Below are 15,791 nucleotides of genomic sequence, written 5' to 3'. Positions count from 1 at the left end.
CCCCCCCCCCCTCCGCCCCCGGACCTGACAAACGACCGAAATGTGGAAGTAGGTTAACTCGCCTCCACTTCTGGAGCGCGCGTGTTGCCTCGTAACCGCCCTCTCCCTTTTCGTCGTCTGTTTCACTGTTACCCCACCCCAAATACTTCTACCACTCAGACTTCTTCAGTTCTTCCATTTCTTTCATCTTTGTATCCATCACCATGAGCCCTTGCACTTTATGCAGACACAAAAACGCACGCCTTTTTTAACATTTTCAAAGTATCGCAGTGTCTTTGATTTTTCAGAATATAATAGGAAAAAAAATTGATGGATGTGGGAGAACAGTGAAATGTTCATAGTTGGAGATTTTTTTTTGTTATTTTTACTATCTTCTGGGGAGGGAAGAGGTTTGAAAGCCGGCGGAAGCTGGGAAATAATATTCCGCGGGGCAAGTTTTATTAATTAAAAACTGGAGGTGAACTGGGGATTTTTTTTCGTGGAGAACTTTGGGGATTCGTCGGGTGTGACGTGATGGGGAAATGGGGAGTGGACCCCTCCTCCTTTTGGAAAGTCTGATCGAATTTTTGGAGTCTATGTTTATCTGATTTTGAGATATCTGTCGATTTTCATAGAATAATTGAATTGAAAGTCGCTTTTTTTAGTGAGTTTTCCGTAAAATTCGGAATTTTTAATTAATTAAAACCTGAATTTCCCTGATTTTCAAAATTTTTATTGAATAATTGACCTGATTGAGATGGTTTCGGTCAATTTTTATGTAAAATTTTGAATTTCAAAAGACACTGAATATTTATTTTACATTGGTAATTAAAAAAAATTAGGAATTCTTGTCTTTATGCTGCTTAAAATTCTGGAATTTTACTGAATTTTCAGTGAAGCCTAAAATTTCATGATTTTTTCTCCTAAATCGCATTCAGTGTCCTGAAAATTAGCAGTCAACTGTCCCTGAAAATTTATTTTTTTCCAACAGTGCCCCTGAATTTCCCTCATTTCTCTCCCCTTCATTCACCTGAAATTCGGTTTCTATTCGTGACATTCCTTAAAACCCCAATACAATAAAAATTCCCTCCAACAGCCCATATCATTGTCATCATTCATGTTGAATCTGACCCATTCATTCGCAATAACCACGAGACGTACCTGTTGAGTGGCATCGGAGTTCTTGTCTTTTCATCTCAACACGGATGCGATGCGCATACCTGAGGAAACCGGGGAGGGGGGGGGGGAGGTTAGAGATGGGCGTCAGTGGGAACTGGAAGAATCGATGCTAATTGACGCTCATTAATGAGAAAAGCATGGTGCGAGATTGAGCTCTTGCTTCCCACTCTGCATCGCTGCATACATATACCCATTAACATACAAGGTTGCAATTCCCCCCCTCCCCCCTCCCACTACTTGCTATTTTACAATTCACGTGGAACGATAGAGAGCCGTTTGGGGGTAATTATGCGCATTGTTATTTGAAAACGATCGCGTCGAGGGTTTCGAACATTAACGTGACGATAAAATCTCACTTCTGTTGGGTTACGCCCCTCTGCCCCTCGGAGTTTTAGAATGGTGAATGATAATCGATATGCCCGTGAATGGTTAAAAATTTTATAATTGAGGGGTTGAGGAGAAATTGGTAAGGGGTAGTATGGACTGGGGATTTGTTAATTAATATGTGGTTTTATGACGTGATTATGAATGATGAATGGACAGATGTTGTTCTGGCATGAAGCTTATGGAAATTTTGATCGTTATAAGGCTTCTGGCCCTTATGAATGGGAGGAAAATACAAAATTTTGACTCTTTTGGCCTTTGTAAGCTCCATTTTTATAATCCTGACCCTTGTGACCCTTGTTTAAGCCTGATTTTTTATAAACCTGATTTTAAGACCTTTATGAATGCGAAGAAGACACAAAATTTCAACCCTTATGACCATTATGACCCTTAGAAATGTGGGAAATATATAAGATTTGACCTTTTCAGCCCTTTTAAGCCTCACTTTGTCATTCGTGGCCCTTATGACCCTGAAAAATGTGGAAAAATACACGATTTTGACATTTTGACCCTTATAAACCTCGTCTTTAGAATCTTGACTCTTGTGACCCTTGTTTGAGCCTAATTTTTTATAAACTTGACGCTAACGATTTTTATGAATGCGAAAAAGATACAAAATTTCAACCCTACAATTACCCTTTTGACCATTATAAGCCTCATCTCCGACCCTTACGAATGTTGTCTGACCTTTCTCCCCCCTTCGCGTCCCAATTTTCTATCGCCACAAGTCGATTCGCAATTTCATGACACGAAAAAATATTTTCTCATGTGTTTCCTCCGTTCTTTTAGAAATTCCAAACGTGGATGGAATGAACTTGATAATTTTAGTGAATTCTCTTCCTTCAATCATGAATAAAAACTACAATTAATAATTATTCGGTCTCTACTCCATCACTCGATTTCCATTCTCGGGATTAAATCAACGCTTTTTGGAATATTATCAGAGACCCGAGTACTCAGACATGATTGCACTAATAAACCATTAGCTATTGTCCCCAGAATTACACCACTTCTTCTCATTTTACCTTATCCACAAATATCTCAGTAAATAATCAATCTGTAAGAAAATATAACTTCAAAAATAGCTCCGTATAAATTCATCTCTGCCAACTACTTCGTACTTCACTTGTTGACACGTCTATTTACATTCTCATGTTGCTGAAGTTCAACGAGAAATTTTTCCCTGTTTATTCGTTTTTGTAAATAACTCTGGGCATATGGCGTACACAACATACTTGGATGGCTGAAAATTGTTGACTTTATGACAGATTTCATTTTATTTTATTCTACATCCGTATATCAAGGAAAATATTGAAACAGTTTTTATTAACCATTTTGTGGTGGTTGGATTTCCGACGGATTGAGGATTTTTTTTGCGGACGGCAAATTTCAAAATGGAAATTTTATAAGTCTACTATTGATTTTATTTTGGATGGATTATGAATTTAAAAATGAGAAATTGTGGATTTTACGACGGATTTCAATTTATTTTATCGTCCATTTGCATGTCGTGGAAAATATTGAAGGAGTTTTTATTAAAAATATTGTTGCTGTTATGATTTTCGAAGGATTGAGGAAATTTTTTTGTCCATTAAAAAAAAAATTGTCAACTTTGTAATAAATTTAATTTCGTGTTGTTCAATATTTGCATTTAAAGGAAAATACTGCAACAGTTTTTCTAGAAAATCCTGTCGTTATTTGGATTTTTGATGGTTTGATCACATTTTTTCAATAATTTGAATTTTTAAAATTATTATTTTCTTCAATGACACTCAATTGTGACACGTGTGGCCCAAGATTTTTGGGGTGTGAACGTGAAAACTTTTACGATCAGCACGTAGACAATCTCAGGGGGCAGAAAAACCGTAAAAGTCAGTGTCTCTAGGGTCAGAGGAAGGGGAGGGGAGGGGGGGGGAAGTGGTTGCAAGACCCTCTATTATCTAATACTCGTGAGATTCGAACTGGGGAGACTCTAATGAATTACCATTCATGCCACCTCCTTTGTTTTATTTCCGTCCATTACGTTTCATTCACGGATTTATCTTCATCACTTTTGTTATTAAATAAATCTTACTTTTCCAAAAACAACAGTCATTCGTTATTCTCTCGGTGCCCTAATTTCTCCACTACTTTTTCGAGAAAAAAAATCTGCTGCCTATTTATTTTATTTTTTTATTTTTTTCAATTTTTCCACACTCTTAATTTTTTTTTAGGAAAAACATTTTGTAATTGATTTTATAGTCGCCATGAGGTTATGTTCGGGTAATCAGAGTGTATTATATTCTAGGAAACAATGGCATCTATTCATTACCCCACGAGTCCTTCAGACATTATTGAGAGCGTACATCTGCCCGCGCACAAAAAATTTCATTATAATTAAGAAAACAAAGGAGAAATGTTCAACAATGGCCATTGGAAGGCTTCATATTGTGAATAAAATCATCATATAATTTTTTGAAAAATTATTTTGACTTTTATTCTTTCTGAATAATTAAGTCTGAAGCTTTTCATGTTTTGAACTAATTCAGTAGCGAAACGCTAAAACGGTTCAAGTCGACATGGCTCTCAGCTGAGTTATTGAGGAATATCTCCGAATCTGAGGAAGATAGCCAAATTTTCGTAATAACCTTTTTTATAGCTCTCAGTTCTCTCTACAAAAAAGGTTATAACAAGAATTTCGTCATCTGCCTTAGATTCCGAGATATTCATTGAATACTGATCAGCAGTCAAAATCGGCTCAATTTACAACATAAATTTGTCAAAATTCCTTCTGCATCATTGAATCTCTTCCAAATGATCAAGTTCAGTCATCTTCGATAGTAAAAAATGGTGTACTTACCCCCGAAGATGAAGGGAATAGCATAAAAATTCCAATTTCGGAACTATTCGATCATTCCCCAGCGGAGAAAAAATGAGACATCGGATCCCCACATAATCTCCCAGCCCATATATCACACCCACTCCCCCTGAACTTGGCCCTGGGGGGGCCATTTTGGGTGGTGGGATTCTGACTTAAACTGTTTGAGTTGCGACTTTATCGGATTACCACCGGGGGTATGATGCTACAAGGGGCGAGAGCCTTCCCCACTACCCTTAGGTGTAGCTCCACTGGTCGATTATCGTTACCTCTCATCTCAGCTATTTCGAGACCCTCCAGCACTGGTATTAATTTGGGTTAAGTAGGCTTAACTGGTGGACGTTATTGACGTGTTTTCATTACATCTTTATGTGACTCATTCGGAAATTCAATCCAGTCAATTTTTTATTTCATCTATATTTCAATTGACGAGATTAATTTACGCGAATCAACATTTTCCGGATGCTTCCCGCTCTGAAAAATGAATGAGATAATTCCACAAGATACTTCAGATGCGATGAGATGAAATCTACTTTAGCAGATGATGTACAATCTATCGTCCTAAAAAGATTTTCGATTGGAAAAAAATTGAATAAAAGCTGAGGTCAGATGAAATTTAATCTTATTTTCCAGATGTAATTTAATTTTATCTCGCCTTCTAGATGCGTTTTTATCTCGTGTTGAGATACAATTTAAATTTATTCAATAATACCGATACTCAGCATGATAGAAAATGCATATATTATCTGAAAAAATAATCTAATCTTTTTATTTCGTAACCTCATCTCAGATGAACTTGTATATTTCAAATGTCGACGATTTTTTCATTTTCCTGTCCTGAAAAAAGAGATCTTATCTTGAGATAAACTCGAAATTTGTGTCATCTGTCAGTTTCATCTCATATTTTCATCCTATCCATATTTCCATCATATTATTCAGGTTTTTTTGTTATTGAAACAAAAGTAAGAAAAACCTTCGAACCAGCCGATAATTTTCAATCTCGTGAACAATATAGATGTCAATAGTCCCTCCTGAGGGCTGAGATTCCATAAATAATGCCCCATTCCACTCGTATGTATATTGATGTTTGGTAGTCTCCGCATTCACCGAGGGTAGTCGGCCACTGGACATTGCGATAGCGGGCTTTGCCTCGTATTCACTGATAAACCCTGAACCCCTTTCCAACAGTTCAGTACCCAAGTTCAGTTGAGTATTTATTACCAGCCCAGCAACTTAACTTGGAGAATGTCACGGGTTCCGTGAGAAATTGATCCTCCATTTCGGTGCTCTTCTGTCCCCGGACCCGAAGATAGAGAGGGTTTTACAGTGAGCTTTACGACGCCCTTTTTTCCGTCATTTTTAAAATCTCGAACGGAGGAATGGGCTAAAATGAGAGATCAGAGGGCTTCTAGATTGAAAGAAAGGGGTAGTTTTTCAGGGGATGAAGACAGCGTGGAATGGAGTCCACTTGTAACCCAGATTATAACTCGCTCCATCGAGGTTTAACCGACGGGTTCTAGCTGGAAGATAGGTTAACCCCTTTCGCCGGGAAGTTGTGCTTGATTGGTGCGGATTAATTTAATGTGATTTTTGGGGTTAGCGGTGTTTTAAAGAGGGATAAGAGGGAGTTTATTGTTAATGGGTTGAAGGGAAGATTCGGAGGATTACAGTGGTTAGAGGTGAGAATTGATGATAATTTTATAGGGGTGGGGGTTAAGGGTAAGGCACTTCTTCGGGCAGAATGATGTTATTACGTTGTCGTAAGGGCCATAAGGGTCAGAATCTTATTGGCATCAGATTCTTTCATTTTATCGTCACAAGGGTCAAAATTTTTTAAAGAACACGTGATTTTTCTCCCATGAATTGTGACCTTCGTAACGGTCATGATGGGCAAAATTTTCCCGTCGACATTTGATTTTTTTTTCCTAAATGTCATACGCTGTAGTAATAATTTTATTTCACCATCATAAAGGTCACAAGGGTCAACATTTGACATTTTTTGAAATCTGTTTCAATGGCCCTCATATTCATCCCATAAGGGTCCAAATCTCCTGTTCAATAAAAATAATTTAACACAAGGGCCACAAGGGTAAAAATTTAAGATTTTCTTTCAAACTCATATGCTATCGCGATAATTTCATTCCACCCTCATAAGGGTTGCAAGGGGCATAATTTTCAATTCAACATTAGCCCTTAAATTCATCCCATAAGGGTCAAAATTTCCTATTCAATAAAAATAATTAAACACAAGGGCCACAAGGGTAAAAATTCAAGATTTTTAAAAATCTCATATGCAATAGTGATAATTACATTCCACCCTCACAAGGGTCGTAAGGGTCAATATTCTTAATTCAACATAAGCCCTTAAATTCATCCCATAAGGATCAAAACTTCCCACTCAATAAAAATTATTTGACACAGTTGTCAAATTTTTAAATCAATATTAGCCCTTAAATTCATCCCATAAGGGTCAAAATTTTCCATTCATTAAAAATAATTTTCCACAAGGTCTACAAGGCTAAAAATATCCAAATAAACACTTGACCCTCTTGTGAAAATCTCTCTCATAAACGCCTTCAACAGTATCCAGTACCCAATTTCCAAGTGTAAAGAACGCCTGAAAAGAATGACGAAACAATGAGAGAAACGATTAAACTCATTTCAGATATCTCAACCAACAACAATTCTCCTCCCCGCAGTTGAGTGCGACAAAATGAAAGCATCTCAAGTATCTTCGTGTCTCATGTTCCTGGTGGAATTTCACTAATATAATACTAACGGTACTATTTCATTATGCAAAAGAGAGGAAACATTGAAAGCTAGGTTGAATGTAATTTCACCGCCGCAGCACCGCAAAAGACGCGGAAATCCACCTCAATATTAACCCCCCCCCCTTTCCGTATTCTCTCCCTCCTCCCACCCTCACGGCCAAAAGCACGCGGTTTTAATAAAAAAAAGGGGACAAAAACGAGCAAAAGAGGACGTGAAAGTATGAAATCATGAGAGAGAAATATGTCCTCCGAAAAAAAATCCAAGAAGAAAGAAAATAAGAACTGAGTCTTCGGAAAATTAAAATAGTTTCATGCCGAAGAGCTCTGGCGGGAGGAGGAGAGGGGTTGGAGAGGAGAATGGGTTAGTGAAAGAATGAGTCAGAGGAGTTTTGTTAGGAGGGGATGAAAAGATGTAGTCGGAGCCCGCTGGCGATGAAAACTATAAAGCTACTCCTAGTAAGTTGTAAAATTGTAATAGCCTTCCGGTATTTACATAATGCTACGGCATAATAAGTGGAATATTCCTGTCTCTCTCTTTCCATTAACGTTTTCTTTACACCGACCAGCGGGGGCTTTTCATTCTGTGTATTCCAGGGTCAGCCGGTGGAACGACTGTCAGATTATTTTGAATTACTGTTTTTGTGGGCTTTTCTTTTCGGGGTGGAGATGATGTGGGTTGATGTAATCGAGGTGATTATGGAGGGGTTATTCGTATATTTATGACGTTGGGAGATGCCATTTGGTCCCTAATGCGACCCTCTTGGCCCTCAGTTTCAACGACAAATTGCTCAAACAGGTGCACCTGGTGAATGTTATTGAAGCGTTCTTATTATATTTTTATGTGGACGACATTTTTAAAAAATTTCCCGCTTACAAAATGAGATAATACCTGAAGATAGTTGAGATGAGATAAAAGTTGAGGTACGAGTTAATTTTAGCTTGTCTTCATGATGTAATTTTGTAAAAATGTGACCCATACACACGCTAAAATAGTCTGATACAAGATAAAATAGACTATCTTGATTTGAAAATATCTCATATTTTCGTCTTATCTCATCTTAGATTAAATGCCATTTTATCTCGAGACAAAATCGAATTTAAACCATCTTTTAATTTTATTTTAAATTGAAAATTAAATGATAAACAAGAATGACCTATAATTCTTCATTTTTCAAATAAAACAGATGTCAATTGAACTTGCAGTGGGACCCTCCAGATCCTTTCAGCCACACAACGTGACCCACATTCGACTCATTCCACCTGTCCCAAGATAAAAATACGATAAATCCCGATCGACCCCCGATAATTAATGAAAATTTCCCCCCGATTAATCTCAGGATTCCATCAACCCAAGAAACAGCAAACTCAAGGATTCAATAATGAATCTCCCCCCTCCTCCTCCTCCTCTCCCCTTCCAATTTTCTTCACAACCCCAAGATAATTCAGATGGATTGAAATCCCAGGAAATTTCACCCAAAGTGAATATCAAAAGACACAAACTGGACCCGGCAACAAGTCCATTTCCAAGTTTTCCATTCTTCCTCTCAATTCGTTATTCGAGCTGAGTAGAAGTTCATGTGGCTTTTCTGCCTTTTGTCTCCCATGGATTTCAAAGACAATGGAGGTTCATTTACGATTTTATCTTAAGACCATCGACTTTAAATCCAGCCCCACCCCCATCCCTTGACAGAGTTTCATTCAACAATTTTTTTGCTTCTCATTTATTCCAATGTTATCATTCTTTATTTATACACTTTGTTGATTAATTCTATTTCACTTTATTCTCTCCATTCCTTCACTCATTTTTTGCACTCTGAGGAGGGCGGAAGAAGATGAATTGAAAGGTTAAGGAGATACATCAGGATATAGAGAGCAGTCTAAGCTCCAGCCATCACTGAAATTGCCCCCTCAGTTCACCTCCCTCTTATTCTACTCTATATTTAGCCCACCCCATCCCAATTCTCGTTACTTCTGTACCTCCACTCATTCTCAATATTTTTTTTACCCCCTTTATTTTTATGAGAAAAGGTTCTGGCGGGAGGACTTATCGATCTTTTCATGAGGATGATCTCTCTCTCTCTCGAGGATTTCAAGGAGCTTTACAATTTCCATCATCTTCTCTTATCGCGTAGAATGAGTGAAATGAGAAGTTGAGGACGTAGATATTAGTAGTATGACGTTCGCAGTGGTACACTGTTAAGAATTTTCGTCTGAATTTCTCCTACCAAATGCCGGAAATTTTTATCGTGTTCACGTTCCACTGAAATTTCAGGAAATCTTGTCCTTGAAAAATCAAATATTCCATTGATTTTCTGTTCGAATGATCTGGAAATCAGTAAAATACTTGATTATTCAATTCACTTATTCTGTGGAAATTCAGAAAAATCAGGGAAATTCAGGGAAAAATTGAAAATTCATGTTATTTCGTTTCTGAATATTCATGCTCCATTGAAAATTCAATCAAGTTGTAAAACTTCCGTCTAAGTCCCACTGAAAACCCATGAATTTCCGTCAATTCGACTTGAAACTTGAAATTTCATAACCATTTTGTCCCTAAATCTGATCCAATCTCAGTCTCATGACATTTACTATAATATCTTCCATGAAATTTCAAAAAATTTATAGCAGTGTAGTTTGATTTTATTCCACATTCTTCTGAAAATGGCGGGCTCCCATCTACTCGAATTCGCTTTTCAATATGCGACAATTTCTACACTCATGATAATTAAATTATCATCTGAAATTTAATGATAATCTTGAGCTTTCACCAATAAATTGTTCAACTACGCCATTTCTGATTCCCTCGCACGGAGAGAAATTTTTTAGAAAAATTCTAGTGCTAGCACAGGAAAAGAGGCGCAAAATGACGGTCAGGAAAAAATTCCAGTGCTGGCTTTAGAAATTTTATTGGGGAAAACGTGAATTTTTCCCCGTATTTCTGTGAAAATTTCACAGAAATCCCCCGAAATTTTACCAGAAATACCAAGAAATTTTACCTTAACAGTACTAGAATTTTTCACAGCCGATGGATTGTGATTTTTTCCAGTACTCATACTAGAATTTTTCTAGAAAATTTCTCTCCGTGCGGCTAATGCAGATAAGATAGCATAACCCCCTGCAAAAAATTCATCTTCAGTAAATAAAAAACATCATCTCATCAATTCACACGTGTAATTATCTGAAGTACTAGAAAAAAATTTCATAAAATCAGTTTTTACTGGGGCAAAAGGTCGCCTACGAAAGTCGCCCGAAAGACACTTATGAGAGAACTTCCCCCTAACCCTCCCCCCGCACTCTTTAACCCTCTTTTCATATACCTCTTTTATCCTTCGAACCCACCACGTCGGCTCTTTCCCAACTTATCGAGTATGAAAGAGAAAGAGCGTGTGTATACGTAAACGCGTCGCCTCACGGTAAAGGCAAGTGGTTTTCTCATTTTTTTTCCTCCAACCATACTTTAGTTTTTCCTCTTTTCTCTCAGCATCCTGTATGTACGCCCTTGCTTTTTTATCCTGCGATAGCCGGAAAGATCTCCTCACGCGTCCGAGGATCGGGTGTGGGAGGTTTAAAAAATGGGAATAAAAATACGAGAACTTTGTCGAGTACATGAAAGAGGAGTTTCAAAAGTCCTCCGAATGGAAATGCAAGGATTGTTGATGTCAAAAAGAATTTTTCCCCTCAACCAATATTTTATAATATTCGGATAAGAAATTGTTTACGTGCATTTATCATCACCGTTTGCCAATTTCCATCGATCTCCATTCAATTTTTTTCCGTCATTCCCTATTTCTTCAATATCTATTTTTCAAAAATTTGCGCGCTTAAAACATGAGATAATATCTAACAAGAATAATAAGATGTTATTTCAGCTCGTCTAGAGATAAAACGAAAATTTCGTCAAAACCCGGAATAAGATGGCCTGATATAAGATTACAATCCATTATCTTATAAAAAATCAACTGATTTTTCAATCTTCTCATTCAAAAATTGCTGTTATAGAAAAAAAAATTCTGCTTAGAACGTGAGTTAATATCTAAAAAAAATAAGATGAGAGAAAAATCCAATCGTCACTTATCTCGAAGATGTAATTTTATCTCCTCTCGAGATAAAACGAAAATTTCGTCGAAACACGTGATAACTTGGCCTTATATATGACGAAATAAATTATCTTGGAAAAACCATTCTATCTTTCCATCTTCTCCCACAAGAATTGTTGATATAAAAAAAATTTCTCTCTTCAACCAATATTTTTCCCGATAAGAAATAGTTTACGCGCATTTATTATCACCGTTCGCCATTTTCCGTCGGTCTCTATTCAATAATTCTTTTTTTTTCGTCATCATTCCCGATTTCTTCGGGTGGAAAAAACGCAAAGAGGGCTTTTCTTTTCGCACCACTCTGTCTCGTCTTCATCCCTCGTCTCCTCCCTCCCCCCGGGGCGATTTCTTTTCCACTTGGTCGAACACCCCTTGAAGATCCATCGGGTTTATTCCTTCAACTACGCAACGAGAGACGGTTATTATTAATCGCGCGTATCGGTTGCCTTCCGGATGAGAAGGAATTGATATATAGATATAGTGATGTACATTAAGTGATTCTGGTTTATTCACGGTTGAATTCGGGTGATAATTCATGCGTTGAGGAGGAAAAATTATTTGGTTAGGGCTTTGTGGAGTGACAAGTGATATCCTACGCCTCGATTTATCATTTTACACTGGATTCTCATTGTTTCATTTATTGTTTCTTTGCAGATGGTGACAAGGACAAAGAAAATATTCGTCGGCGGGTTATCCGCGCCGACGACGCTGGAGGACGTCAAAAATTACTTCGAACAGTTCGGCCCGGTGAGTCTTAAAAATTTATCATTCAATTTCGAGAAATCCTTGATTGGTTTTTATAAGGGTCGTGAGGATCGCAATATCAATTCAATCCAATATTTTGGGAACTTTCTATATCCCAATTTTTCGTTGAAAAAAAATAATAAATAAAATTTTGTAAGGGTCATGAGAGTCACAAAAGTCACGAAGGTTAAAACTTCGGTTCAATCAATTTTTTTTTTCATGTTCGTCGTAACCTCACTTTTTCTAAAAAAAAAATAGTGAAGTATTTCTCCTCATTCAACAAACAAAAAATTAATTATTTATTCATCCTGAATCAATGCATGGTAACGGATTATCCTAGCGATAGCGAACCCTCCTGGCAGACTGCCCCTGTAACAATAAAATGGCTGAAACTCAATACACTGTCGATTAACGGAAAATTCATTGGTCCGAATTTCCGATATAGTTCTCCCCCCCCCCCTCCATCACTGATTGTGCCTCATTTTGTACTGATTTATACGATATCTCACAAACGGTAAACTCTACTCGCGTCATGACACTCCTGCTTGACGTTTTGCCGACGCCATGATCATCATGATCATGCTCCGTCGTGTCACCATAGTCATTAAATCTCCCTCCCCCCACCCTCTCTCCAATTTTACCTATAACGCCACTTCAACTCTGTTCGACGAGCATACACCGCCACTCACGCCAGTGATTTTAATGCCGGCCCCCGGTGAATCAGCCTCGACAGGACTAGGGGGATAAATTTTTAATTACGAGGATTCTGTGGAAGGTATTGGCATTATTCAATTTTAGTGTTTATAATTTTGGGGATTGAGTAATTTTTTTTGTGAATTACTTCATCATTTTTCATGACCCTTTAATGTATTTGGAGGTGAAGGTTAAGCAACCTTTAAAAACGTTTGAAGGTGGGGGTTTAATTGGTTTGAAGGTCACACGACCTTTAAGACGTTTAGAGCTGAAGGTGAAATGGTTTTCAGGGTCAAACGACCTTCAAAGACCTGTAGAGTTGAAGGTCACATGGTCTTGAGGATCAAACGACCTTTAAGGACGTTTGAAATTGAGGGCCAATGGTCTTCAGACACGTATAGAGTTGAAGGTCGAATGGTCTTGAGGGTCAAACGACCTTTAAGGACATTTGGAATTGAAGGTTAAATAGTTTTGAGGGTGAAGCGACATTCAAAGACCTGTAGAGTTGAAGGTCAAATGGTCATGAGGATCAAACGACTTGTAAAAACGTACAGGGTTAAGGGTCACATGGTTTCGAAGGTCAAAGAGGTCAGACCAGATTCATTAGAAAAGATTATATAAGCTTTTAAAGGTCATAAAAAAAATATTTGGCCCATAATTGTGTTTCTCCAGATTCTGCATTTTTGCGATTTAAATTGATTGATCGTGCAGAAACATTTTGCATCTAGTATATTGGATCCACTGAAAAACATTAATAAATGAAGAAAAACATAAAAAAGCGATGAAAATAGATTTTTCTTTTTTTTCCACCACAGTGATGAATCAATCACGAACGCCTATCACATTGTGACAGTCTCATCAAACTTTTATAGTTCTGCATGTTGAATAAAATAGAATACCTCGACAAGACTAATTTTTATTCTGCTATCACTCGCGGTGAAAAAAATTGTCTGTCAAAATTGAAGCCACGATTGACAGTCAATCGATTCCAGATGAACAACGATATAATCCTGCCTAACTGATCAAAAACATAACCTCAACCTCCGATGATTTATTCATCCGAAATTAAACGGAAAAGGTCACGGAGTTGCTCAGCGAAAAAAAAATACGACAAGAAAGTGTAAGAGTTTAATTGCTCCTCGGTCTTAATCCAGAATCCCTCTGTTTCCCCCGTTGAGTCAAAGGTAAAAGACAAGTGAAAAGAGAGAGACGGGTTTGCTGAGGAGTAAAAAAAAATAGAGGTAGAATGAGAATGACGAAACCCCAGCTCGCCAGACCTCTTTGGTTACGGGTACTTAAAGGTCGACTCGAAATTAAGAAATTAAGAATTAACGCGACCCGGAAGCGGCCAATTTCTACCTTCAACGGTGAGTTTCGTTTGATCTCATCCGGAAGCCTACGAACGCCAAGTATGGGGATGAAAAGGGCCTCGAGAACGGCCAAACTCAAGAGGGGAAGAGAAAAAAAAAGATTAAAACTTTGCGCATGACTGTAAACCCTTTTCACTCGAGACGATTCTATTCAAATTGTATCTTTTCAGTATTCATCATCTCGGGAATAATTGCAGAGTTTGGAGGTCAGCTAAAATTAGATAATCGATAGCAAAAATTATCGTGAAGAAAACGCGTTTTCTCAACATCGAAAAAATCTAGATAATCGAGAAAAATTGAAAAAAAAATCTCATATTATCTCGAGATAACATAGCATGGACGATTTTTTCAAGGAAAAATCATCTTCGAGAAGAAAAATTTCATCTTATGTTATTCATCTCATGAAGTTATCTTATCTTATTTCAAATTATCTTTATCCAGGCAAAATTAAATAATAAGATAACCCGAAAAAAATCTACCCCTTTTACTGTTGACCGTTGCCCCTCACCGCCATTTCCGCCAATAAATAAATAAATTTACAAGTTCTCGTCACTCGTCCTGGTTTTTGTAAAACGGGATAAATTCCGGTCGTCTGACAGCCATTTAAAACAATGTCGTCGCGAATACGCGCCATTTGTAACTACTCCCCTCACACCCCTTCCTCTTTGAGCTGCCCCTCCCCTCGTTTCCTCACCCTCCCCCTCTCTTTTGTCTCTGTGTTCCTGTTCTACCGGTTGGATGCTTTTGTTTCCAACGTCGCCTATTCATTCCCCGGCAGCCCTCACACTCCAGCCTCGCATCACACTCTCTCCCTCTCTCTCCTGCAACCCCCAGAGGGCCGAGGGGAGGCCTCCCTCTCATTCTTTCATCCACGATGGAGAAAAAAAAAGATGAAGATGGGGTGGCAAAAGCTCCATAACGGATTCATCTCGCATCATTTTTTATTCCGATAAAAATGCAATTAGAGGAATCCCAACGACGATAAGTAAAAGCGAATTGTACTTTATACATTTCACTTTATTATTTTTTATTCTCAATCTATTCAGAGAAAGCCTGATATTTTCTTTTGTCAGAATTTCCTTGGGTGTCTCGCTCCTTCCTTTTTTCATGGGACATGCCATCTTGATCAAACACAAAATGTGCGATCAGCTGAGAATTGAAAAAAGGGTCATTTCACATTTTTTTTATTCCAGAATAAAATTGTGATTCTGTATTGAAATGGGTGGATGAAAGACATTCGGGTCTGATGGGATTGAGAGATAGCTTTTGGACTCATTATCCCCGAATAATTATTCAAAAAGCTACAGATCTTTCGAATTTCACTCCGATTTATGTCGTTATTTATTCATACTAGTCTCATTGACATTCCCAGTTGCATTTTGTGCATTAAGCGAAACATCATTTCATCAGGATTATCTCCATTGCTTCAAAGAGAATCTCCTAATCGATTTCACAATAGTCCCGTCATCCCATTCGAATTCATAAATTTCAAGCTCTGTTGAATACATCACGATGAGCGCCACTGAATTAAGTGCAACTTAACCTATACCCACAGGTTGTAGCGGTCGTTTTTCCCTTGAAAAGCAAAATACACAGTTACGAGGGGACATGTACAGCCTTCATTTGTGACTATTTCTTGTGCCCACACACGAGGTCTACTCTTGATTCAAAATGAATGTGTGTGAGACACGTAGAGGCATTCAAGTAGTGGCAGGAG

The 15,791-nt window shown here is 37.8% G+C and overlaps 1 protein-coding gene across 3 annotated transcripts in view; it reads left to right on the top strand.

Moving 5' to 3' along the window:
• The window catches only part of LOC107043729 (RNA-binding protein Musashi homolog Rbp6), a 385,155-nt gene that overhangs the window by 260,778 nt on the left and 108,586 nt on the right, over positions 1-15,791 (top strand). For all 3 annotated transcript variants that reach the window (XM_015265333.1, XM_015265331.1, XM_015265332.1), the window contains exon 6: positions 11,922-12,014. In XM_015265333.1, the coding sequence (XP_015120819.1) occupies positions 11,922-12,014 (93 nt within the window). The remainder of the gene's footprint in view (positions 1-11,921; positions 12,015-15,791) is intronic.

This window comes from Diachasma alloeum, unplaced genomic scaffold (genome assembly GCF_001412515.2).
Source record: "Diachasma alloeum isolate Michigan unplaced genomic scaffold, Dall2.0 Dall_scaffold_00622, whole genome shotgun sequence".
Classification (NCBI taxonomy): Eukaryota; Metazoa; Arthropoda; class Insecta; order Hymenoptera; family Braconidae; genus Diachasma; species Diachasma alloeum.
This window is presented reverse-complemented; position numbering and strand designations above follow the sequence as displayed.